Below are 27,712 nucleotides of genomic sequence, written 5' to 3' on the forward strand. Positions count from 1 at the left end.
TAGCCTCATAAACAAGGTCAGTTCTCAGACTAAACACACTCACTCTCTCACCGGTAATACTTGCTAGTGGGATTTCTCTCTTCACCAAGGCTGCCTTTACTGTGCGAAGGACCTGTCAGCCTGGCTGTAGCCAAATTTGATGGAGTCCTATCCAGAAATAAGATAAAAAGAAACTCAGAAAACTGACAGCTGAAATCAGAATGGTGGGTAAACAAAAAGGAGGCAATCATCTTTTGTTGTTGTTTCTAAGATACACTCATATATTTCTGAGCCATTACTATACAGCAGGCTTTGCTCCAAAACCTGAGGACTCTGCTGAAGAGAATGGACAAGGGCTGGTCCTAGAGAGCTTATGGTCCCTGCAGTGACCAAGGATCTGGTAATGAAGGAAATGTCAGGGTCAGAAGCTTTGAAAGCAGCCACTCCAGCTTCCATTTCTCGAAGGAGGAAATGGAATCCCAGAAGTAAGACTTGTTCAAAGTCCTAGTCCTTGCACAAGAAAGAGCCAGGACGAGACTTTAGATCTCCTGACATCTGGCTAAATGCTCTTGCTGCCAATATAAATATATACTATTATATTTTACACACAAATATCATGATATTATGTATATGCTTTTTTTTTTTAATTTTTATTTATTTGACAGAGAGAGACACAACAAGAGAGGGAACACAAGCCGGGGGAGGGGAGAGGGAGAAGCAGGCCTCCCACCAAGCAGGGAGTCTGATGTGGGGCTCGATCCCAGGACCCTGGGACCATGACCTGAGCCAAAGGCAGACGCTTAACGACTGAGCCACTCAGGAGCCCCTGTATATGCTTATATTATATACATTTATCTGTAATACATGTTACATATAGATATGTACATGTATATAGCAATAAGAGCAGATAATAGTGTTTAGCCTCAAAAATCGTTATTAAATTTTTTTTTTTAAGATTTTATTTATTTGACACAGAGAGACAGGAAGTGAGCACAAGCATGGGAAGCAGGAGGGAGGGGGAGAAGCAGGTGCCCCGCTGAGCAGGGAGCCCGACGTGGGACTCGATCCCAGGACCCTGGGATCATGACCTGAGCCGAAGGCAGACGCTTAACTGACGGAGCCACCCAGGCATCCCCAAAATCATTTGTTTTTAAATAAAGCCTTCCAGCTGCAATGAAGGGGCCGAGTAAGAGTTATATCTATTCTCCTCAGAATCACATTATCTGTAAATATAATTTTCAAATGCAACATACATCCTGTTTTCCACTGCACTGATTCCACCAGCTTCTATAGAAAATTTGGCAAATAATAAAGGCACAAGGATTTTAGACATTTTATTATTATTTTTTAAGGTTTTATTTGATTTTTTTTTTTTAGATTTTATTTATTTATTTGGGACAGAATGAGAGAGAGAACACGAGAGGGGGGAGGGTCAGAGGGAGAAGCAGACTCCCTGCCGAGCAGGGAGCCCGATGCGGGACTCGATCCAGGGACTCCAGGATCATGACCTGAGCCGAAGGCAGTCGTTTAACCAACTGAGCCACCCAGGTGCCCCAAGATTTTATTTATTTGAGAGAGAGAGAGAGCATGAGCAGGGAGAAGGGCAGAGGGAGAAGCAGGCTCTCTGCTGAGCAGGGGGCCTGATGTGGCACTCGATCCCAGGACCCCGGGATCACGACCCGAGCCAAAGGCAGATGTTTAACTGACTGAGCCACCCAGGAGCCCCGATTATAGACATTTTAAAAACATACCTCATTCGAAGGCTTGACTTAGCCATTTCATGATGTTCAATTTCTGCCTTTTTCATATAAAATATTTTTTTTATAGAGTTTGCATCCTGTCAAGATAAAATTACTTGGTTTAGGAAAAAAAGGACAGTTTAAAATGCCCTCAGTCATGCACTGGACACTTTCTATGGCACTCTTCCATTTGGAGTAGGCTTCCATTTACTATCCATAAAGCTGCATCCTCTAACCTTTCCACAACCTTTGAAAACATCATCACAATTATACATAAGTTAAAAAGCCTCCTAGCTCTTTCACAATCAGTCAAGTAATGCACAAAGATCTAACAGTGAACAAGGAAAAATGGGTGAAAATACAATCAACTCTGTGTCCACCGACCTAAAAATTGATACAAAGATACACTTCTAAGATTAAAGACTATGCACACAAATTTAGGATGAAGTACTTGCTTAAATCAATAGCATATTAATATATCAAATCTAGTTTCCCTTCTAAAATTTATTTTAGGGAAAATAATTAGACCAAAAAGTACAATCTTAAGTGCATCAACAAATTATTGGTACTCTACTATTAATGTCCTATCAAGGACAAAGAATACAGGAACTTCATAGCTCGTTCTGATTTTCACTCGAAGTTTCTTAAAAGATGAAAGTTTATTAAAAGGTGAAAGGTTAACTACCAAAAGCAACTATATTTGAGGCAGCATTCTGAAAGTCTAAAATAATTTTACTCCCAAAAGGTTTTCTGAGAGTCCTCTGCTAAATTCCCAATGACATATTATTAATTCAAGAAATGTCTATAAGCATCTGTGTTATAGGACTACAAAATTTCTAGAAGAGAATTGTAAAGCAATGAAATAGTCATTTCACACTGTGTGTTGCACTACAGAAATTGCTTTTTATATTTATGAAGTTTAAAGGAAAGACTAAATCAATATTTAACTAAAAAGTAGATCAAAAACAAACCTTACATCTGGCATAAACACAGACATATAAACGAATGGAATCGAACTGAGATTCTAGAAATAAACCCATACACCTACAGTCAATTGATTTTCAACAAGGGTGCCAACGCCATTCAATGGGAGAAAGAACAGTCTTTTGAATATAAGGTGCTGGGATAAATGAATATCCCGTGTAGAAGAATGAATGTAGATCCCTACCTCACATCTACCTCAAGTATACAAAAATAAATTCAAAATGGATACATTTAGGTTTAAGGGTTGAAACCATAAAATTCTTAGATGAAAACATAGATGTAAATCTTTGTGGCCTTGGATTAATGCTTTCTTATACAAGACACTAGAAATACAAGCAACCAAAGGAAAAGCAGACAAACTGGACTTAACGAATTAAAAACTTGGTGTCAAAGGACACTACCATGAAAGTAAAAACAATCCACAGAATGGGAGAAAATATTTGTAAATCATGTATCTACTCTAATGTCCAGACTATATAAAGAAATCTAACAATGCAACAATTAAAAAACAGGTAACCCAATTAAAAAATGGGGTAAGGATCTGAATAAAAAGTTTTTCAAAGATACATGAATGGCTCATATACACACAAAAAGATGTTCAACATCACTAATCATCAGGGAAATGATATTCGAACACAATGAGATACTACTTCACACCCACGAGGATGGCTACCATACAAACAAAAATGGAAAACAAGTTTTAGTGAGAATATGGAGAAATTACACTTGCACATTTCCAGTGCAAATGTGAAATAGTACAGCTGCTTTGGAAAACAATTTGGTGGTTCCTCAAAAAGCTAAATATATAGTTACATGTAGACCAGCAATTCCAGCCAAGAAAAATGAAAATACTATGTCCACATAAAAACTTACACATGAATGTTCACAGCAGCATTATTTATAATAGCCGTAAAGTGGAAACAACCCAAATGTCTAGCAATTGATAAGGGGGTAAATAAAACATGGTATATAAATGTAATGGAGTATTACTGAGCAAGGAAAAGAATGAAGAAGTGATACATGCTGCAACATGAATGCCTTAAAAGCATCATGCTCAGTGCAAGAAGCCAGTCACAAAGGACCACATTTGTACGATTCCATTTAAATGAAATGCCAAGAATAAGCAAATTCAGAGACAGAAAGTAGGCCAGTGTTCCTAAAATGGGGAGATTGGGAGCAAATGGAGTGACTGCTAACTGACTGTGGTCATGGCTGCACAACTCCGCGAATACACTAAAAACCATTAAATTGTACACTTTGAGTTAAATGTATGGTATGATGTGAATTTCATCTCAATAAAGTTGTTATATAAAAATTGCTGGCTCTAAATTAAGGTATCTACTCTAACCAACGAAAACAACAACAGCGATAAACTAACCTTGAATACTTGAGAACCAGGCTCATTATAAGTTTTGGCATTTTTTGCTAGGAGATCTATATCTTTGGCCATTGCATGAATACTCTTGTAGCTTCCATTCTAGAGTAAACAAAATATAGCAGTTCCTCTTAATTGAAAGTTAATCAGCATGATCTTTAAAAAAAAGAACTCCACATATTTTTAAATTCTCACCATATTCAAAGACTTTACTGGAAAATACACATGTGAACAATATATAAAGTCATTTTCTCTTTTATAAACTACTAAAATTGTCCATTTACACACAAGTTTTTGAGATAGGTAACAACCAGAGCTATGTTAGTTTCACAAAAATCTATAATTTTTAAAAGATTAAATAATGTAAAAGTTGTTTAATTCAGCAAACACACAGTGCTTACTTTGTGCCAAGCACTGTTCTAAGTACTTCATGAATATTAATGCATTAAGGTGGACTTAAGGGTGTGAAGTAAAACTCCTCTAGTTTTATAGCCCACTTCAGATAAAATAGTCTAGCACAGAGGCTGCACTTTTTGAGTACCTACTATGTACTAGGCTCCATGTTAGAGCTGTCACATCTTAAAGCTCACTCAATCCCAAATAATCCACGGAGACTTAGAAACTGCCTTCAATTTTCAAAGAAAAGGAAAGAGGAAGACACTCTAAGCAAAAGGTACACATGATTAATGAGAAGGACATAGAAATGAACAGACACATTCTAGAGAGACTGAGAAAACCAAATTAAGTGGAGTGGAGGATTAGGGAAGGTAGAACCATTAAGCACAGGCTGTATAGGTAAGGACAAATGAGGCAAAATCCAGACAGCCAGGCAAAGGAGAGTAGCTGGTGATTTGCCAAGTGAGGATACCCAACATCTGAGCACTCTCTGTTTACCTTTCTTTTTTCTTAAAGATTTTAAGTACTCTCTACACCCAACATAGGGCTCAAACTCACAACCCCAAGATCAAGAGTTGCATGTTCCAGTGACTGAGTCAGCCAGGGCACCCCTGAGCACCCTCTTTATTTGGAAAAAATCCTAGTACAGGTGGTAGGGAGGAACCTACTTTCCACAACAGAGGGTAAAAGTGGATAATAGCACTGCTAGCAGCCTGGCAGCCAGGGCAAGGGGAGATAATTCATGCTTGAGCCTTGAGAGACTAAAGCGAGGGCAAGGAATAGAAAAAATGCATTCCTACCTCCCGCAAAGGGCAATAAAGCAGAGGGGAGCAGTGGGCGTCCAGGGCCCACAGTGGCAAATGACACTGGGAACAGCAATGGCACCACAAAGAGACTGCATGACCTCAGCCGTGTCGTGATGTCCCTGAGTTCTGCCTACTTCCCTAAGGCTAGTTCTCCAGCTTGCCTTCCCAACAATTCCATGAGCTATCTGGTACTCTTTTCACGGATTCCCCTTCTACTGGAGTTATTAGAGCCGGTTTCCGTTGCACTGCTACAAAACTGATTTGCTAGTGGAGGCACTAGAAACAAGTGACAAGGCTCTGGGCTGTGGAATAGAGAAGAAGAATAAAATAGGAAGAAAACTAGGGTCAGGAAGCAACATGCAGAAAGGACCAGAGAGCCTTTCATCAGAGAAGTAGTAAAGACTATTACAATAATTTGGACATAAGAGGACAAGATCTTGCTTAGGGTGATGGCAAAAGGAGGTGCTTCTATGGGGCTTTTGGAAGGAAGAACAAACAAGACAAGGAGAGAGGTCTCAGAGAGAAGGCTGGGGCTGGGGTAGGGGTGTCTAAAGATCTGATTTGAATTTCAGTATTACAAAAACATCTTCCCCCAAGGTAGATGTTAGGAACCCCAGGAGTTTTAGGAGACTAAGTCATTACCAGTAGTGGCTAGGGATCTGCCTTAAAAACCAGGTGATACATTAGAGAATCTGTATTTTAACATTCTGTGAAAGAGTATTATGGTACCAGTAATTACTACACTGTTACTCTTTACTACTCTCCTAGAATTTTAAAGCCAAGGAAGTTTCTCCCTGCTGGCAAACCATGTGCCTTCAGTCTCATTTCTCAATGAGACCATGTGACACATTAAATTTTCCTTTTCATTTTATCTACTGGGAGCCCCAAACCCTTACTCTGGGAGGATCACTAACTCACACTGACCAAGGCCACATCCCATAGGTGCTCTTTGAGATGCTTCACATCCATTATCAGTGCCCCCTCCAAGTCTGCAAACTGGTTAACACTACACTCAGCATACAGCAGAAGAAGCAGGCAAGTCACCTGACTGAAGAGATATAGCTAGTAAGGAGCAGAGCTAGGAAAATAACCCATGTCGGTACAACTCTAAAAACCGGATTTCTGGTAAAATTTAGCTCTTTCTCCCTACACCTTCTTTAACTTCTAATCATCAGGTTTTAAATTTCATTATTCATTCACTCAATAAACATCTATTGAGCACCTACTCTGTGGAGAGGCAGTAATAGTGCAGAGGTTAAGAGCACAGACTGTGGAGTCAGAATGTCTAGATTCAAATCCCAACTCTTCTCCTTACTAGCTGATGACTTGAGCCAGTGACTTACCATCTCTGTGCTTCAGTTTTCTCACCTGTAAAACAGGAATAAACAGTATCTACCTCATGGAGTGGCTGTCAGAATTAGCTAATACATATAAAGCACTTAGAACAGAGCAGGCACCTAGCAATGCCAGGTGAGCGTTAGCTGCTGCTATTGCTGGAGATACAGGGAAGAAGGCACTCGAAGAGAACAAAGTCGCTGTTTTCACTGACCTTACACTCTAACATATACTGAAGGTAATTTATTCTGAGACATCCTAAAACTATTTGGAAGCAGATAAGAATAAACAACAAAACTTTACTGCTAATGCGCCTTTCACAACCAGAAATGTCTATGCCCAGTGCTTTTTAATTTTTGTCCTAAGAGCAAGATTTACTATGCCAATGAAAATTCTGCATTCCTCCCTACAGATAAAATGCAAAAGGGACACTATGCTACCTTCTCCAAAGCTATAATCAGTTATACCACTCCGATCTGTTTATTATATTGCTAATAACCCCTTACAAAGACACCTGTTTTCTAAAAGCCCCTAAAAAAGACCTCAGGCTGATCTGCCCTAAACCATATATGGTTACATATGGTCATCTTCATACCTGTATCCTCTGGGCAATGGTCTTGAGATCTATAGGCTCCTTAATTATTGCATAATAGTCTGGATATTGCTGGAAGACAAAAACCCAGGCATGCTAAATAAGAGAAAGTATCCAGGTAATGAAAAAACAAGGAAGCACGCTGACAATCTGTTAATCAACTGAACAGCTCTGTCAGATGCAGGGCTACAGACACAGCTGTACAGCATATTCTTTGTTACAGCTGAAGCAGAAAGAATTTAATTTTAACAAGCTTCATGAAATACACAAGGGCATGTTGTACAAGTTTACAGGTAGCATTTGGTAATTGCCATTATTCAACTAATACACCATAATTTAATGTTTGAAATACTCTAAATTCACAGAATCACAAATTTTAAATTTAACATATTTATGCCTGGAAATGAAAGAGAAGAGTGTTTTTGAATGCTCTTATAAGCTCTTTTAATTTTGCAATCTAAATCACACAATATTCTATTTCATATAAAATTATTACTATTATCATTTTTTAAGGTTTTATTTATTTATTTTAAAGAGAGAGAGCGCATGTGCCCACGAATGGATGGGGGCGGGGGAAGAGGGGGAAAGAATCTCAGACAGACTTACGACCGTGGAGGCCTGACACAGGGCTCAATCTCACAACGCCGAGATCATGACCTGAGCCAAAACTAAGAGTCGGATGGTTAACCGACTGTGCCACCCAGGCACCCCTCATATAAAATTCTTAAGGATCTACACTACATCAGGTTGCAAGTTTGTTAGCTTCATGTTTAAATTAATGCTTCTATTTACTTTGGTCAAATTAATTTTTTTCAAACTAAAACACGTTCAACTGAACTACATTAAAGAAACAAAGTAAAAGGGGCTCCTGGATGGCTCAGTCAGTTAAGCGTCCGCCTTTGGCTCAGGTCAAGCCCCACATTGGGCTTCCTGCTTGGTGGGGAGTCTGCTTCTTTCACTTTTTTCACTTCTTCCACTTTCACCCTTTCACTCTGCCTCCTCCTCCCTGCTCATACTCTTTCTGTCTCTCATTCTCTCTGTAAAATAAATAAAATCTTAAAAAAATAAAATAAAATTATAAGCACTTTCTGATTTCTTATCAAATATTATCTCATCACAAGAAAAGAAGTTAAGTATGTTAGAGGAATGTTCTTGAGTTTCACAAAGCCCACAGTGCAGGGACGTCTGGGTGGCTCAGTTGGTTAAGTGTCTGACTCTTGAGTTCAGCTCAGGTCATGATCTCAGGATCGTGAGATCGAGCCTGTGCTCTGTGCTCAGCAGGGAGTCTGCTTGAGATTCTCCCTCACCTTTGCCCCTCCCCTGAAAGCATGTCCTCTTTCAAATAAATAAAATCTTTAAAAACAAAACAAAACAAAAAAACAAAGCCACAGTGCATTCACTGCCCCAAGTCGTTTCTACAGGTTTGGTTCCTTGGAAGAAAACAATTGAAGCTGACCAAAAATCAAAAGTTGGTCTACTCAAGGGGGAGAGGTGTGGGTTCTCCAAGCTCTTCCAACCTGTTCAAGTCCTTGAAGCCCAAACAACAACAAAAAGCAGGAGGCTACAGCCTTCACTCAGTTACTGGGCTGAAGGCATGATCTCAGGGATGCTTCCTCTCATCTGATTCCTCAGCTTACCCTTACTTTCTTAACCCTACTCTTTTCTTTGCTCGGATCGAACCCCTTTTCTCTCTCTACCAATTCTACTTCTGAGAAACAGTTCAGAAGACAAATTATAACAAGGCCACCCAGGCTGGGGTGGAGTGTAATCCCAGCTGTTGGGTCTACATATTCATAATCCCCCTCTCCCACTCAGCCAGTCCAGCTTGGGAAGGGCTCATAAAGGAAAGGTAAAAACTGCCCTCCCCTCCCAGTCTCAGTCCTTGTTGACTTTCAAAACTGTCACACCCTGAAGGACCGATGGGAACCCACTTTTTCCAACCAATTTTTGCTACATGGTGTTCCCGAAAGCCCTCCTGGAATGGGGGAACAGGATATTAATGTGGTTTTTTTGTTCTGTTCTGTTTTTTTTTTTTTAAAGTAGGTTCCACACCCAGCGTGGAGCCCAATGCGGGGCTTGAACTCATGACCTTGAGATAAAGACCTGAGCTGAGATCAAGAGTCAGGATGCTTAACTGACTGAGCCATTCAGGTGCCCCAGGATATTAATGTTTTATTGCTTCAGGTCTCCCTTGGTGGCTTGACCAATGGTGATGATCTCCTGCAGAGTAAGTGAATAAAGACTATACTCCTTTCTTATAGTTTTTTTATTGTGGTTAAATATACAAAAGGTTTACCATTTAATCATTGTAAGTGTGTGGTTCAGTGGCATTAAGTACATTCACATTATTGTGCAACCATTGTCATTATCCATCTTCCAAACTTTTCATCTTCCCAAACTGAATCTCCAGACCCACTGAACAGTAACTTTGGGTATATACCCAAAGTGGAATTGCTGGATCATATGGTAATTCTGTATTTAATTTTTTGAAGTTTCTTAAAATTTAAAACATATAACCAATATCATCTCTGTATTTTTCTAATCAGATCCACACTTAGAATAGTAGTGGTTATATATGCTTGTTTTTTGTTTTGTTTTTTTAACTTTTTAAAGTGAAGTCTACACCCAACATGGGGCTTGAACTCATGACACCAAGGTCAAGAGTTGCATGTTCTACCGACTTAGCCAGCCAGGTGCCCTTATGCTTTACTTCTAATGTGGTAACTGGCCTACAACTAGTCAAGACACATCTCTAAACAACCAGTCTTGTCCAGGACTGATGGGGAAAGCTGCCAGCCACTCATCAGTCAATAAGCAGGTCTTGCACACCAGTGACATGCTGGATTCCGACTACATGGCAAGGACACAAAAGAAAATCGGACATAATCTTTGTTCTTAAATTCAGGGACATGGAGGGAGGTAGATAAAAAGTAAATGATCACAATGGAGTTAAGTGCTACAGTGAAGTACTTCTAAAAGTATATCCTTGTCTAGAAATACAAGAATGCTGAGGCCATGGAAATTTTTATAGTTCCATGTGCTACCGTGGAACTTTAGCTATGTTCACTGCCTTTCAGTTATGAAGCCACGAGAGGCCCTACCACTTTCAAAGGGTCTCACTTGTCTAGAAAACCTCTTCCTCTTTGGGGTAGATAAGTACTATTAGATCTCTCTCTTCTCCATCACCAGGAGATCGGAACTAAAAGAGGAAGAACTCATTTATCTTCTTCTCATTCTGTCTCCTGAGTAAAGAGAATGTTTCTTCTCTTTTATAAATAAAAGGCTTAGTTTAGGTACTTATTCTGTTATTTAAGAATTACCAATCTTGGAAACAACCCAATGTCCATCGACAGATGAATGGACAAATAAAATGTGGTATATGCACACAATGGGAGTATTATTTAGCTTTAAAAAGGAAATTCTGACACACGCTACAACCTGGATGAACCCTGAATACATGATGCTAAATGAGATAAACCAGATATAAAAGGAGAAATATTGTATGAGTTCTCTTATGATCAGGTACTTAGCATAGTCAAATTTATAGAGAGAGAACACAGAATGGTAGCTGCCAGGAGCTGGGGGCTGAGAGGGAGTGGGGGGTTATTGTTTTTTGTTTGTTTGTATTTTATTTTATTTTATGAGGAGTTACTGTTTAACGGATACAGAGGTTTTTTTTTTTTTTTTAAGATTTTATTTATTTATTTGACAGAGAGAGACAGCGGGAGAGGGAACACAAGCAGGGGGAGTGGGGGAGGGAGAAGCAGGCTCCTGGCTGAGCAGGGAGCCCAATGCAGGGCTCGATCCCAGAACTCTGGGATCATAACCTGAGCCGAATGCAGACGCTTTATGACTGAGCCACCCAGGCGCCCCTGGATACAGAGTTTTTAATTAAGGAGCTGGACATACAATATGAATGTACTTACACCTCAACTGAACTGTACACTTAAAATGGTTAATTGGTAAATCTTACATATATTTTACAATAAAAAAAAACAAACAGTAAGAATAACCAATCAAAAACAATTTTGTTTTAAACCCACAACCTTTAGGTTTGCTGCTGTGGCCTCAAGGAGGATCACTTGGCAGCCTCCAATGCCTTTCACTAACTTTACCTTATTTACTAAAAACTAATAAATTTTCTAAAGTACTGAAAAACAAAAACCAAACCAAGCAAAGACACACTTTAACTCACCTGTCTTTAATTGCATCACTTACCACTTTAGAAGGCAGTTTCTGAAAAAGTTCACTAATGAGACGTCCTGATGGATTTGTGGCTACAACTATGGCTTCAAGAAGCTGCTCCAGGATCTCCTTCAAGTAACTTGGAGAAGACTGGGAGGGGGAGGTTAGCAGGAAGAAGAGAAAGGAGAGAGAACGACTGTGAGAGAAATCCAAAAATCAATGCTAAAATGTTAAAGTTAATTCAAAAAAGCAACTTGTAAACAGTACTTATTTAGTGTAAGTTTCAAGAATCCCACAGAAACACTCTGATGTTGGACATGGGGCTTGTATCCCCAGAATGGCATATGTGAAACTAAGGAGGCTCTTTATGTTACTTCAGTAACTAAATCCCTTGGATCAGGTCTTTTTACTGAACTCTATTCCACAGTAAACACTGTAACAGTGAAATTCAAGTGCCATATATATGAAATGATGGAAATGCAAACCTTTTAAGGGTCTGAGCAACTGAGACAGAGAAAACATGTCCCATGATACCTGACTCTCTCTACATCGCTGTTCCTATCTACTGAAGTCCTAATATTCTGTTAGAACAAGGATGTATGTAAAGCTGGAAATATACACTTCTACCCATGGGGTACTCCGTCAGATCTAATGACAGAATTCAAGCTATCTCAAAAGTGAATGGAGATTAAATCAAATGACGCACATTACTTCTGCCCTGCAGACTGGCTGACTTGCTCCTACCTTCGTCACTATTTCAACATGGGAAAGTATATGCCCCAAACAGTACTTGGTCAGGAAGGGTCTGAGTCTGAAGCTGGTTTCTACAGTGAGCAATGGCATGTTTGAGTTAAGAGTTATAGAAAAAGGGTGCACCTGGTGGCTCAATTGTTTAAACACCCAACTCTCTTGACTCCGGTCATGATCTTGGGGTTTGTGAGATCGAGCCCTGTGTTGGACTCCATGCTCAGCGGGGAGTCTGCTTGAGACTCTCTCCCTCTGCCCCTCCCTGCCACATTAACTCTCTCTAAAATAAATAAATAAATCTTAAAAAAAAAAAAAGAGTTCTAGAAAATGTACTTCATGTCCAAACCATGTTTTGTGCATATAAAAGAAAGGTTAATGGTATTTCTCATTCAAATCATAAAAGCACTGGTATTTGTGTCCTCATCTAACAGGTCTTTTTTATTTGGTACAGTCTCAATTTTAAGGTCCAGCATCAACTCCACAGAGAGAGCATTAACATCTCTTAGCCTAGCACAGTACCTGGCAGTAACAGACACATAACAAATACTTAACAAATAAACCATGTGATTAGCTGAGAGTCCCCAACCACATAAGCTTAGAGAACCAACAAAACACTGATGAAAGCAGATTAAAAATATCCATGCTTCAGTCATTTACTTCCTGGCTAAAACACAGTACCACAGAGTTAGCTTCAAAAAGAGAAGAGTATAGGGCGCCTGGGTGGCTCAGTCGTTAAGCGTCTGCCTTCGGCTCAGGTCACGATCCCAGGGTCCTGGGATCGAGTCCCACATCGGGCTCCCTGCTCGGCGGGAAGCCTGCTTCTCCCTCTCCCATTCCCCCTGCTTGTATTCCTGCTCTCGCTATGTCTCTCTCTGTCAAATAAATAAATAAAATCTTTAAAAAAAAAAAAAAAAAAAGAGAAGAGTATATTCTGCAGCCAAGATTCCTCTCCTCCCAACCCAACCAGCTACTTTGGAAACATGTGTTGCAGATGACCTAGAACATGGTGTGTGAATGCATTCATACAAGGTATTTCCACAACTGGGAAAACTCCAAGGAAATCATTCTGAATTTAAAAATGAGAAGCTTGAAAATTCCCTCTCCCTTCACAAGAACTGAGGGCCAAGAAGCAGCCCTGGGAGGTATAAATATGAAGGTGCAAGATCCTCCCAATTTCTTACCAAAGAAACACAGGCAAGTCCTAAATGCAGGCGGTTTCATTTTTTGACTAGAACCCTGGAGGCCTATAAGACTGAGCCCTCTGTAGGTAATATTCTGCCCAAGAAAGCATGGGATAAATTGCTGTTCTTATATTAATACCAGAGAGTAAAATTCCAGGGAATCCCTGGTTAATTGCCTTCTACCTAATTCTAATCATTTAACTGCTAGAAAGAAATTGACAGGGTACCTAAGAACTACATTTTGAGACTCCAAGAAGTAGTTACTTTTTTTTTTTTTTTTAAGAGTGAGAGAAAAAGTGAGTGCACGTGGGTGTGTGAGTGGTGGGGAGGCAGAGGGAGAGCGAAAATCTTAAGCAGACTCCACACTGAACACAGAACCCAATGCAGGGCTCCATTATCACGACCTGAGCCAAATCTAAGAGTCGGATGCTTAACTGACTGAGCCACCCAGGTGCCCCGAAGCATTTACATTTTTGAGAAACTCACCGACCACTTCTTTTTTCTGTGTTGAAGTTTCAGGAGAGGGTCTATTTAGGTTAACTTAGGGAAGAAAAGGGAATGCTCTGCTTTGGGTGTCTCACTATTTAGCTACAGAAGAGAGATGTCCTTACTTTTATTATCCTTCTTCCTTTTTTAAATATGTGTGTTCATTCATCAAGTATTTATCAGTACCTACATACCAGGCACAGTTTTAGATGCCAGGAATAGGTGAATAAGGTGGTGTTTTTTGTGCAGCTATCATTCTCTTTGGAAGAAAAAAGAAAATAAACATGTAAACAAACAAGTTATTTCACATATAGTAACAAAAAACTGAGGACCACAGAACAGAGTGATGTGATGATGGGAAAGGAGGCGTACGGGGCAAACAATTTAGACAGGTGGTCAGGAAGGTCCACTCCTAGCTGTCATTATTTTAAGTGATACCAGAATCATGAAAAAGAGCCAGTCACAGAAAGAGCCAAAGGAAGCACGTTCTATGAAGAAGAGTAACTGCAAAATTCTAGAGGCAGGAGCTCATTTGGCATGTTCTAGGAACAGCAGCAGCATAATCTACAAAAAAATATTCCTAAAGCGATTCCAATGACTCTCCAACATTTAATCATAACACTGACTACTCTTATATCTCAATCCAGCAATACTGGAGCAGTCCTTGATAATCTGAAGGTTCTCCTTAAAACTGAGCAGGAAATATACATTAATGTAAGAGCAACTCATGGCAACATTGTCCAGGATGTCCTAGGATCCCCTGTAATTGGGAGTGGGGTTCTCTGGTCGTATGCCCCCTTACCCTCCTAGTTACCAACACAACTCCACAGGAAGCCCAGCTTCCCATAACAGCACAGAAGAAATCACAGGCAGGAGGGCCTTGTCCACCTCCCAATGGTCCATCTTACTCATCCCAGCTACACACTTACTCCTTCGGTCACTGTGCCTTGATTGTCTTGCCCATCTTCATCATCATCTTCATCATCTGCTTCTCCTTTTTGAATAAACTCATTTCTTGTTCGAAGGTACAAATCCCAGAGTTTGCAAGCAGCTTTATATTCAGGAGAATCTGGCTGTACAAATTAACAAAGACAAGAGAAAAAAATATCACTTTAGTATTTTATTGTGAATCAATGACTTTTAAAGTATTCTGCTCCAGCAGAGACTAGCATTCTAAAACAATGTTGAACCCCCTACCACAAATTTAGAAACCTTTTTTTTTTTAAGATTTTATTTATTTATCTGACAAAGCGAGACACAGCGAGAGAGGAAACACAAGCAGGGGGAGTGGAAGAGGGAGAAGCAGGCTTCCTGCCAAGCAGGAAGCCCGATGCGGGGCTCGATCCCAGGACCCTGGGATCATGACCTGAGCCGAAGGCAGATGCTTAACGACTGGGCCACCCAGGGGCCCCCAAATTTAGAAATCTTTATGATTAAAAGATACATGAGCCTCAATTCCTCTTCTGAAGAACTAAGCATATGTTTTAAAGGCATTCTGAAATCATATTATTTTATTTATTTATGCCCTACTATCTCATTACTTTAATATTTGAGGCAAAAGATAAATGATCTGTTAAATTAACACTAATAGGGACACCTGGTGTCTCAGTCAGTTAAGCGTCTGCCTTTGGCTCAGATCATGATCCTAAGGTCCTGGGATCGAGTGCCCCATCGGGCTCCTTGCTCAGCGGGGAGCCTGCTTCTCCCTCTACCTGCCACTCCCCCTGCTTGTGCGCTCTCTCTGACAAATAAGTAACTAAAATCTTTAAAAAAAATTAACACTAATTACTCATACATGAAGACACGCAATTTAAAAGATTAGACCTAGTTTAAGGGCTTTAAGTGTAAAGGATAGAAACTACTGATTGTTCTAATATTACTTCTATTTTTAAGCTAATAAATAGCTAGCTAGTATTAAATACTTTATTTAAAGACTTCTTTTCCTAAAGTATAACAGGGATAAACTCTAATTGAAACTTTCCAGTAAAAGCAATGCTGGAAGCAATGTTAAATAAAAACAAAACTTTCAAAATGCATCCAGGTGCTGCCAATAAGGAGAAAGCAATGCTCAAAAGAGCAAGATTAGAGTAAAAGCAGGAACCCAGATGACCATGCAGAACACTGAAGCTGACATTCACTCAAGGGCTTTTGTAAGACAAGAGAAACCTAAGCTTTAGCTTTCAAGGTTCTCTGAGGCTGCAAGAACAGGATATAAAGGGCAGGGCCCATCAGAAGCTGGGACTCCAAAGACCACAGTTGCAACGTAAGTGGGAATTCAAAAACAATTCAGTTTCTGTGATGCCCGGGAACAACACTACCCACCTCAACCTCCACCCAGCTCAACTTGTGCTTATCTCAAACCATAGCACTGCAGGGAGAGGAGAGGCATGGGATGAATCTCCTCCGAGAACTCTTCATCATACGCTAGCCCTAACAAAGACAGGCCAGGTGCCTGGGATAAGCAACACACTACCCTGAATGAACCCAACTTCAATCTAAGCCTCAAACAATCTCTAGAGATCAAGTTCCAAGAAATATGAGCTCAAGGTTAAAATTCATGAAACACAGAAGAAAGCCAGCAGAAATAACTGCAAAATCAGACATGCAAGTATTTCAGATATTGGAATTGTCTGCCACAGAATGAAAAATAAGTATGTTGAACATTTTTAAAGGAACAATGGGATTGAAAAATACAAGCAAATTGCAGGAAACCCTGAAAAAGGAACTACTTCCAAAACACGAAATATATAAATATTAAAATGTAAAAACTCAATAGTGTGGTTTAAGAGCAGATTTCAAAGAAAACTGGAAGAACTAAAGAAATTACCTAAAAAGCAATACAGGCACTAAAAAGGGGAATATGAAAGGTTAGGAGAGACAAGGATGTGAGAGGGCTCTAACAGAACACCCAGAGTTCTAGCAGGAGAGAGAGTGCGGCAGGGGCAGCATGCAAAGACAGAACAGCTGCGAACTTCTCAGGGAGGATGGAAAACATCAATCCAAAGATTTAGAAAGCCCTATAATTCCCAGACTATACTAATAAAAAGATATTCATATCTAGACACATCACTGTGAAACTGTAGAACACAAGAGACAACAAGACACCAAAGACAGCCAGAAAGAAAATATAGCTAACCTTTAAAGGAACTAAAATTATATTGACAGAGGACTTCTTGATGGCAATAAAAGAAAAAAAATAGGGACACCTGGCTGGCTCAGTCAAAACGGCATGCAACTTTTGATCTCAGGGCCATGAGTTTGAGCCCCATGTTGTGTGTAAAGATTACTTTAAATAAATAAACTAAAAAAAAAAAAAGAATGTGAGTAAAAACAAATACTATCTATAAAACAGTAACATTAAAAAAAATTTTTTTAAAAATAAAACAGTAACATTATTTTATGGGATTAAAAATCTGCCACAACAGGTGTGCCTGGCTGGCTCAGTCAGTGGAGTGTATGACTCTTCATCTTGGGGTTGTGAGTTCCAGTCCCATGTTGGGTGCAAAGATTACTTAAAAATAAAATCTTTTTTTTTTAAAAGATTCATTTATTTAAGAGAGAGAGAAAGAGAGAGAGAATGCAAGCAGGGGGAGGGGCAGAGGGAGAAAGGGAAGCAGACTCCCCACTGAGCACAGAGCCCATGCAGGGCTTGATCCAGGGACCCTGAGATCACAATCCAAGCCAAAATCAAGAGTCGGATGCTCAACTGACCGTACCACCCAGGCGCCCCCAAAATAAATTAAAAAAAAAAAAAATCTGCTACGACAGAACTAAAATTCAAAACATCAGTAGCATAAATAGATCAGAGTTGAATTATCCTAAGGTCTTTGTATTGTTTAGAAGGAGGTTTAAAGATGCTGATTAACTTTTGACTTTGGTAAGTTAATTATGCACATTAAAGCTTCCTGAATAAGAACCAAGAGGTATCAACAGATTTTACAACCCCCAAATTATAGAGAAAATAAGAGGGAATAACAAAATGAAACCAAAAGAAGGCAGAAAGAAAAACAAGAGAAAAGATTACAAAATGAGATAAAGTGGAAATGTAGATGACGGGAATACATCCGAACATAATGTTATTACTAAAACTGTAAAGAGATGAAATTCCAGGTAAAAAGATTATCACCTGTATATTAATAGAAATTCACACATATGCTGTTTGCAAGGATGCGTTAGCATGAAAAGGTTGAAGGAAAAGAATGGGAAAAAATAAACTAGATAAATACAAAAATAAAAGCTGATAGAACTATATTAATATCAGATAAAACAGACTTCAAACAAAAGATATTACTAATGATACTACATAATGCAAAAAAAACTCAATTTACTAGGACAATATAACAATTTTAAACTTGTATGCTCCCAGTTGCAGAGTTTTAAAATACATAAAGCAAAAGATGAACAGAGTTATTAAGAAGAAACAGACAAATCCATCATCTAAGTGAGAGATTTTAAAACACCGCATTTGGTAAATAGTTTGTACAGATAATTCAGTAAGGATATAAATGATTTTAGCAACATAATTAACAAGCTAGGTCTGATGGACACACACAGAATCTTGTATCCAATGAACAGCACCCTTGCCATAGTCACAAAATTTATAGCACCTTTACAGCTAAAAGTAGAAAGAACCCAAATGCCCATCAACTGGGAAATGGATAAACAAAGTGTGGTACAGCCATATAATAGCACATTATCCAGTCATAGAAAGGAATGAAGTACTAATACATGCTACAAAAAGGATGAATCTCGAAGACCTGCTCAGTGAAAGAAGCCAGTCACCTAAGACCATATAGTATTTGATTCCATTTATATGCAATGTGCTGAACGACAAATCCACAAGAAAATAGATTAGTGGTTGTCAGAGGCAGGGAGGAGGGGAAATGAAGAGCACCTGTTAATGGGTATGGTTTTCTTTTTGGGGTAATGAAAATATTCCGGAGTTAGGTATTAGGTATTAGTGATGCTTGCACAACTTTGTGAATATGCCAAAAACCCTGAATTTATTGAATTCTATGCTTTCTTTATTATTTATTATTATTTTTTTAAAGTAGGCTCCATGCCCAGTGTGGAGCCCAACACAGGCTTCAATTCACAACCCTGACATCGAGACTGGAGATGATGTCAAGAGTTGGACGCTTAACCAACTGAGCCACCCAGGCACCCCTGAATCTACACTTTAAAAGACTGTGACAGAAGGGAAGGGGGTGGGGGAATGGGGTAACCGGGTGATGGGTGTTAAGGAGGGCATGTGTGGTGATGAGCACTGGGTGTTATATGCAACTGCAATGAATCGTTGAACACTACATCAAAAACTTATGATGTACTATATGCTGGCTAACTGAACATAAAAAAAAAAAAAAGAATTGGCACCCGCCAAAAAAATAAATAAATAAAAGACTGTGAATTTATTCTCAATTAAAAAAATATATATACATACACATATTACACAGTATTAAGAACAAATCTAGTAACACTTTCCATTTTGCAGACTCTTAATAAAAAAAAAATCTAAAGCTTTGCTAAAATAACTTAAAGAAGCCTTAAAAAGACAACGACACATCAAATTCAAAGACTGGAATAATCAGTATCACAATTATGTTAATTCTCCAAAATAGGACTGATCCACAGAGTCCATGCAATTCCAATAAAACCTCCAACAATTTTTTTCATGCTTGACTTAACATAACATATAAATGTATAAGGACCAAGAATAATCAATAACCAGTGCTTTCCTTACCTGATAAAGAATTATAAAGCCATAATAATTAAGGCAAGAATAAAAGAGCCGAGTAATAGCTAAATTTGGCAAAACAAAAGGAACAGACTAAAGGGCTGGAAAGGGACCATGAGGACATGGAAGCGCTGTGAACACTGCTGGTGCACATGACTGTGAAGAGGATGTGGCCACTTCAAGGTGCCGCTTATCCCTTTTAGGAAACAAAATTGAACCCTACCTCACAGAAGACACAAAAACCAACCTGAGCTGCCGTAAAGGCTTGTATGTGAAAGACAAAACTATTAAACTTTTAGAAGAAAATATAGGAGTGTCTTTATAATCTTTGGATAATAGGGATTTCTGAAAACAAGACACAAATGACAAACCACAAAGTTAAAGAGTAAGAAATTGGATTATGTTAAAATACTCTTCCGTTTCATCAAGACGCCATAAAGAATGAAAACAGCCTCATAGTGGGAGAAGATACTTGTAACAAATATAACCAAGGAGGATTAGTATCTAGAATATATAAAAAACTTCTAGAAATAAATATGAAAATGACAAACAACTCGAGAGAAAAATGGACAAAAGATCTGAGCAGACACAGAAGAAACAAAAATGGTACATGCTATACGAATCTTCAGTCTTTCTTAAAAGAAACAAACTCAGGGGCGCCTGGGTGGCTCAGATGGTTAAGCATCTGCCTTCGGCTCAGGTCATGATCCCAGGGTCCTGGGATCGAGCCCCACATTGGGCTCCTGGCTCAGTGGGGAGCCTGCTTCTCCTTCTTCCTCTGCCTCTCTCCCTGCTCATGCTCTCTCTATCTCTGTGTCTCAAATAAATAAATAAAATCTTAAAAAAAAAAAAAAGTAACAAACTCAAACCGCACTACTTACACTACTAAACTGATAAAAATTAAAAAGCCAAACTATTATCAAATTGAATACCTTCCAAATGTGATGCTTTCTTACCTTGTAATAGGCCTTTGCATTGTTAAAAAGCAGCTGGAAGTCGGCAGTCAGCAGATTAACATCATCATACTCTTCCATTTTTAGCTTTTGTTGGATTTTCATCAAATCAATGGGCTGAGAAACCACTTCATAATAGTCTGGTTGATTTCTGTTATAATTTTTTTTTAAAAAGGTGTTAGTCCAAAGCCCATATAAAGTTATATTTCAAAACTACTTGTGGTAATGTCCAACATTCCAAGTGATAAAACATACTAGACTTACTCCATTAGAACTAAAAGAGTAACAAAAGCAAGGTGCATATGCAAGCCATTTTCTAAGTATATATTAGCAACATAAAAACCTAACTTAACATCTGTGATGGTCATTTATATGCTAAATATTTAAGATTTAGGGCACCAGCACTAAAACAATGTCATTGGCATCTTCCGCAAACGAAAATAACTTACCTTTTGTGGTGTTCAATAGTGGATGAAAACAGATTCACGTTTCAAAGCTCTTTACAAACTTACAAAATGGCTTGTCTCTTCACTTAGTGACCACAGAACTTTTTCTGCCAAGTACAATCAAGTGCCTATTATATATACTGCTCTAATATCAATTACTAAACTTACAGAGGAGAAAGATGAGGTCGTTGGCACAAGGAGCTTACCAAAGATAAAAGGGTGTAAAACATAAATAAACATGACCAAACTATTAAAAACAAAAACAAAAACAAACACATAGGTATGATAAATAAAAAATCGAGGATAGTGATTATCTCTTGGAGGGGAGGGATAGTGAGGGTCACACAGGAAACTTCAAATGTGGTTATAAATGATAATTTCTTTTTTTTTTTTTTAAGATTTTATTTATTTGACAGAGAGAGACAGACAGTGAGAGAGGGAACACAAGCAGGGGAGCAGGAGAGGGAGAAGCAGCCTTCCTGCTGAGCAAGGAGCCTGATGTGGGGCTCGATCTCAGGACCCTGGGATCACGACCTGAGCTGAAAGGCAGACACTTAACGACTGAGCCACCCAGGCGCCCCTAAATGATAATTTCTTAAGTTGGGTTTTGGGTTAATGGATGTTTATTATTATTCTCTCTGGCTTTTTTCTTTTTAAAAGAAATTATTTAAATTCAATTAATTAACATTTAATGTATTATTAGTTTCAGAGGTACATAGAGCTCAGTGATTCATCAGTTGTATGTAATACTCAGTGCTCATTACAGCACTTGCCCTCCTTAATGCCCATCACCGCTTCTGGCTTTTTTCAAATGGAATTTCATGAGACAAGTAAACCTCCTGAAAAATTATTTCAGTGACCATTTCTCTCAGTTCTCCCCCAAGCTAACTCCATTCTAGAGGTATAAGAAATAAATTATTACATACAAAATATGTCATGTCATTAAGGCTTTAATCTCTCTTGGGACCTTGGCTGACATGTTAGAGCCATATATGGGGGATATATTTAATTTTTAAAACCTTTTTATTCTGACATAAAAATTGCAAGAATAATATAAAGCATGTTTTTCTGAACCATTTGAAAGTAAGCTGCTGACATGAGGTTCTATCACCCCTGAATAATTTAGTATTTCCTATGAACAAGGACCAAAGCTCAACCATCAAAATCAGGAAACTGACTCTGATACAGTACCACCATTTAATCCTCATATTCTGTAACTATTCCAAAATTGTCCTTTATACCCAAAGGATCAAGTCCAGAATCACGTGTTGCATTTAGTTATACTTCTTTAGTTTCTTTCATTCTGAAACAGGTCCTCAGTCTTTCCTCAACTTTCAGGATCTTGATACTTTTGAATAACTTATGGGCCAATTATTTTATAGGGTGTCCCTATAAAACAGAGTTTGTCTGTTTTCCTGATGAATAAATGCAGGCTATGCTTCGGCAGGACTATGACAGAAATGATGCTACGTTTGTCACACTGTATCCTATCAGGTTAGGCACATGATTTCAACTTGTCCCAGTACTTAGGCGAGGCTCATTCTGATCACTTGATTATAGTGGTGTCTGCCAAGCTTCTCAACTGAACAAGTCACTGTTTTTCTCCCTATACTTTACAGAGCGGTACCTCCAGACTATGTAAAAGTCCATTCCTAATCCATTTACTCATTTATTTATATCAATATGGATCCCTGGATTCCTATTTGGAAGTCATTAAAACCCATTACGTTAATTATTCTGATGCTCAAGCTGCTCGAAGTTGGGCCAGGAGGAGTCCTTTCAAGATGGTTTGTATTCTCTATGTGCTTCTGACATGTTCCCATCACCCTTTGAACATCTGCTTACTTTCTGGCAGCCTAAGATGTTACAGGTTCCTCCTTGCCCTTAAAATCAACCATTTCCCCCAGCCATTTCCTTGCATGGTAAATGGTATTTAAAAACGAAGTCCAGGGGCACCTGGGTGGCTCAGTCGGTTAAGCGTCTGCCTTCGGCTCAGGTCATGATCCCAGGGTCCTGGGATTGAGCCCCACGTCGGGCTCCCTGCTCAGTGGGAAGCCTGCTTCTCCCTCTCCCTCTGCCTGCCACTCCCCCTGCTTGTGCTTTCTCGCTCTCTCTAACAAATAAACAAAATCTTAAAAAAATAATAACAAATAAATAAAATAAAAACGAAGTCCAAGGTGCTGGATGTGCTCAAGTATACTGGTGTGTTACTGCTCCCAGTCTGTCTCAATGGGCAAAGATGGAGATAGACATATACTCACTTATATCTACATTCCTATTATGTACAGATGTTGGGAACCATGAATTCACACAAACAATTCCAATTCTAATCGTATACCACAGGGTTCAATCTAGTTTCCTTTCTCTATTTGTACTCCCTTTCTCAGATAATGAGAAGCCTGAGTCCTATTATTCACAATATATTTACTTACATGATTGGTCTCCTGTATATAACCAATCTCCTCTTGCTGCTGTCTACCTCCACCCCATAATGCTTCCCTTCCCCTCACTAAGGCTATGACCCCTTGCCCTGGGCTAGGCCACACCCCATGTGGATGCCATCCTTACCCCACCCATGACAGGCCATTGCCACCACTACACCCCCAACATGGACGTCATCTTCCCTCCACCTAATTAGGCCTCAACACACTGTGCCAGGAAGTCCTTCGACATAAACCCCGTTTACCATGCCCAGGCTCTGACACTCCATGATGTAATATTGCTACTATCCACAACTCTCTCCCAACACCCCACCACCTGTCTTCCCGGCAGATGCCAAGTTTGCTCAGTCTCACCTAATGGCTTTTGGATTAAATTCTTCAGGAAGGGAAAAGAAGAGGAAAAATAGAGTTTTTTAAAGCTCTTATCAACTATTTATGATTTTAGTGAACTATGAAATTAAATATGAGAGGATAAAAGGAGTAATCATTCTGCTATTTGGAGAAAGTACAGGAACATAAAGGTCTTACTGAGTAATAACAAAGGACCATCCAGGCCTAATGTCGATGCTGTCAGTGGTGCCAAGGCACTTTCTCAGGGTGAGCGTTAGGGCTTTGTTAACCTGATATCCACAATGGCTCTCTCCACCTGGGCCTGGTGGGCCACAGTGCACTGCTCCTTGCTGAGGCTGGACCTCAGCAGCCTCTCAGGCTTGGGGGAGGACATGTACCTAGGAAGAACACTCTCTCCCAGAAGCTCTGTGAGAGGGATCTTCACAAACATTTTCAGACTCACCACACAGACAAAAGGGAGATCAGGATCTCAACATTCCCTATGTGATAAGGTCAAAACAAGGGCCTCCCCTTTTCAAAGTGAAAGAGTTCTACTAATTTCTCCCACTTAAATCAACATGCAGAAAAGCATAAGATAATAAAAGCTGCCCCTACTCATCCCGAGATAAAAGCACTATTAGTATTCTTTCAGACTTTCACACATATGTATACACAAACAGGACTATGCGGTGCACGTTCTTGCACAACAGCTTTTCTCTTTCAACAGCAGCCGAGGGCGCCCTGCCATGATATGGCCGCAGAACAGCCAAACCACAACTGACACTTTTAACCAGAAAAGTGAGAAACAGTGGCCTGATATGCGGAGCCTGCTGGATACCCCCAAACTCATTTTCCCTTATCCCCAGGATGGCAGCATTCTGAGCTACTGTGTGACTACTAAAGAGCATCTTCTCCAGCCTTGCTGCAGCTAAGTTCTGGCCAATACAAGAGCTGAAGTGTACCATATCCAGGTCACATCCTCAACATGCCTTCTTTTTATCCTGAGGGCTGGAAGACAGCTATGATGGTGAGCCATCTCAGACCATGCAGACAGGAGTGATACCCCAAGGACAGTAGAGGAAAGAGAGAGTACCTAGGCCCTGAGGACTTTATAGAACAGAATTTTTATATGAGAAAAAATAATTTTTCTTGTTTCAACCATTGTTAATTTGGATGTCTTAGCACAAGTAGCTTAATATACTAATCAAAACAAAGTCTCAAAAAGAGATTCACAGTTGTGTAGCTCTGAGCATTAGAGCTTCCCACAAACTCTTGAGAAAACATATACATTCCACAGAGGGGTAGAGATGCCCTCAGGCACAGCACTGGGGCAGGGCAATCAGTACTCATAGGGTACCACAACTTGGAGGCTAGAAGACAGTGCTCTAGCACCCCAAAGCCTGTATCCTCCACCCCTCAGGACTAGTCTGCTGGTGGGAAGCAGGCAGCAGAGGGCAGTCCTTTTCTATGAAAGGTTTGTGTACTCCAGTATGATGCTGCTCCTCTCTACAGCATACCAGTTAAGAGCACAGGCTCTAGAATCAGAAAGACTCGAGTCTGTACCCTGGTTATCCTTTAGTAGTTCTGAGAACTTGTGCAAGTTTTCATCTATAAACCACAATAATACTTCTCAAGTTTAAACAATATAAGGAAGTGCTTGACACTGTGTCTAGCATGTGGTAAACAATAAGTATTTCATTATCATACGCTAATTAAATGACAACTTTTAAAAGACTGTTACGATAAACCAACTGAAATCTGGAGATAGTTAGCTCATTTTAAAAAGGGCCCTTCTTTTCCGACCATGACTAATTTACATCCTTTAATTCAGGACGCTGACACTGCATTCTTTTTTTTTTTTTTTTTTTTAAGATGTTATTTATTTATTTGACAGAGAGAGACACAGCAAGAGAGGGAACACAAGCAGGGGGAGTGGGAGAGGGAGAAGCAGGCTTCCCGCCGAGCAGGGAGCCCGATGCAGGGCTCGATCCCAGGACCCTGGGATCATGGCCTGAGCTGAAGGCAGACGCTTAACGACTGAGCCACCTAGGCGCCCCTGACACTGCATTCTTAATGGCTCTGCTCTGTGAGGTGAAAAGTCTGACTTCAGCTCAACCTTCAGCTTGTTCATTACCCACTGTGGCATCAACAATCACGAATTAATCTAAATCTTTAACTCATTGTCTTGGTTTCCTAAAGCTTCCATAACAAATAGCTACAGACTGAATGGCTTAAAACAACACAAACTTATTATCTTACAGAAGTCCCAAATGGGTCTTGCTGGGCTAAAAAGCAAGGTGTTTGTATCCCTTCTGGAGGTTTTAGGGAAGAATCCATTTCCTCACCTTTTCCAGCTTCTAGAGGCTGCCTGCATTCATTTGCTTGCAGCCCCCTTCCTCCATCTTCAAAGTCAGGAGTGTAGCATCTTCAAGTCCCTCTCTGACTCTGACTCTTCTGCCTCCCTCCTCCCTGTTTAAGGACCCTTGTGATTACACTGAGCCCATCTAGATAATCCAGGATAATCTCTCCAAGTCAAAGTTAGTTAAGTAAGAAATTTAATTTTTCTCTGGCATGTAATCCAACATATTCATAGATTCTAGGGGTTGAAACATGGACATATTTGGGGGCCATTATTCTGTCTACCACACTTATGTATGTTTTCAGAAAAACTTCAACTGTCAGAGTTAGATGGAAACAGTGATGTTATTTTGATAGCAAGAGTGGAAAGAAGATCTAGTCAGGGAGAACACAGCCTCTACAGGGAGGTGTGTGCAATGTGCATATTGGGCCAGTAATTTGTTTTGCTCCATTGGACAACAGAAGTCAAACCCAAAATTACGGGGACAAAGAAAAAAAGCAAAATGAAAATAATAATTGTGGCCTCTGTATATTTTGAAAACTGATTCCTTTTAACGATGATAGCTATAAGTTCACTGCTATCTTAAAGACTCTAAGTAATTTTAAAAAATATGCTTCATTCTTAAGGAACTAAAGAAGAACATAATAAACCCCAAACAAGCAGGAGGAATGAATTAATATACAAAGCAGAGATTAAAAAAAAAAACAATAGGAAAAAAAAAATCAATAAAGCTAAGAGGTGGTTTTTTGAAAAGATCAACATAATTGACAAACCCCTTGTCTGGATGAACTAAAAAAAAAAAAAGACTCAAATAAAATCAGAAATGAAGGAGGGGACATTAGAACCAATGCCACAGAAATAAAGAGGATTATTAAAAAGTACTATGAACAGCTATATGCCAATAAAGTGGATAACCTTGAAGAAATGGATAAATTCCTAGAAACATACAACGTAACAAAACTGAGTATGAAGAAAGAGAAAACCCAAATAGACCTATAACTAGTATGGAGACTAAACCAGTAATCAAAAATCTTCCAGCAAAACTACTGGGTATTTACCCAAAAAATAGAAAAAAAATCAAAGGGATACATACACTCCCATGTTTATTGCAGCATTTACAATAGCCAGTTATGGAACCAGCCCAAGTGTCCATCGATATATGAATGGATAAAGAAGATGTGGTATATATATACCATATGCAATGGAATATTACTCATCCATAAAAAGAACAAAATCTTGCCATTTGCAACAACGTGGATGGAGCCAGAGAGTATAATGCTAAGTGAAATAAGCTATAGAAAGACAAATACTGTATGATTTCCCTCATATGTGAAATTTAAAAAACAACAAATGACAAAGGGAAAAAAAGAGAGAGACAAACCAAGAAAGAGACTCTCAAATATAAAGAACGAACTGATGGTTACCAGAGTGGAGATGGGTAAGGGGATGGATGAAAAAGGTGACAGGGATTAAAGAGTATACTTATTGTGATGAGCACGGAGTAATGTACAGAACTGTTGAATCGCTACATTGTACACCTAAAACTAATTTAACACTGTATGCTAACAATACTGGAATGTAAAGTTTTAATTAAAAAAAAAAAATCTCCCAGCAAAGAAAAGTCCTAGATCTAATAATAGCTTC

The 27,712-nt window shown here is 39.3% G+C and overlaps 2 protein-coding genes across 25 annotated transcripts in view; both read right to left on the reverse strand.

Moving 5' to 3' along the window:
* The window catches only part of PBRM1 (polybromo 1), a 114,133-nt gene that overhangs the window by 75,433 nt on the left and 10,988 nt on the right, over window positions 1–27,712 (reverse strand). For 23 of the 24 annotated variants that reach the window (XM_081818944.1, XM_081818992.1, XM_081819033.1 and 20 more), the window contains 7 exons: window positions 20,496–20,643; window positions 14,735–14,878; window positions 11,425–11,541; window positions 7,210–7,278; window positions 4,081–4,179; window positions 1,731–1,816; window positions 52–147 (listed from right to left, as the gene is read on the reverse strand). In XM_081818944.1, coding sequence (XP_081675070.1) covers window positions 52–147; window positions 1,731–1,816; window positions 4,081–4,179; window positions 7,210–7,278; window positions 11,425–11,541; window positions 14,735–14,878; window positions 20,496–20,643 — 759 coding nt within the window. Of the gene's footprint in view, window positions 1–51; window positions 148–1,730; window positions 1,817–4,080; window positions 4,180–6,622; window positions 6,648–7,209; window positions 7,279–11,424; window positions 11,542–14,734; window positions 14,879–20,495; window positions 20,644–27,712 lie in introns of those variants that run through there. The other variant, XM_081819041.1, reaches the window with a different exon arrangement.
* ITIH4 (inter-alpha-trypsin inhibitor heavy chain 4) overlaps window positions 12,969–27,712 on the reverse strand; it is a 121,204-nt gene continuing 106,460 nt past the window's right edge. Inside the window, exon 23 of the mRNA XM_081819057.1 lies at window positions 12,969–13,010. The gene's annotated coding sequence lies outside the window, so the exon portion shown is untranslated. The remainder of the gene's footprint in view (window positions 13,011–27,712) is intronic.

Source organism: Leptonychotes weddellii, chromosome 1 (genome assembly GCF_054177405.1).
Source record: "Leptonychotes weddellii isolate Sample4059 chromosome 1, ASM5417740v2, whole genome shotgun sequence".
Lineage (NCBI taxonomy): Eukaryota > Metazoa > Chordata > Mammalia > Carnivora > Phocidae > Leptonychotes > Leptonychotes weddellii.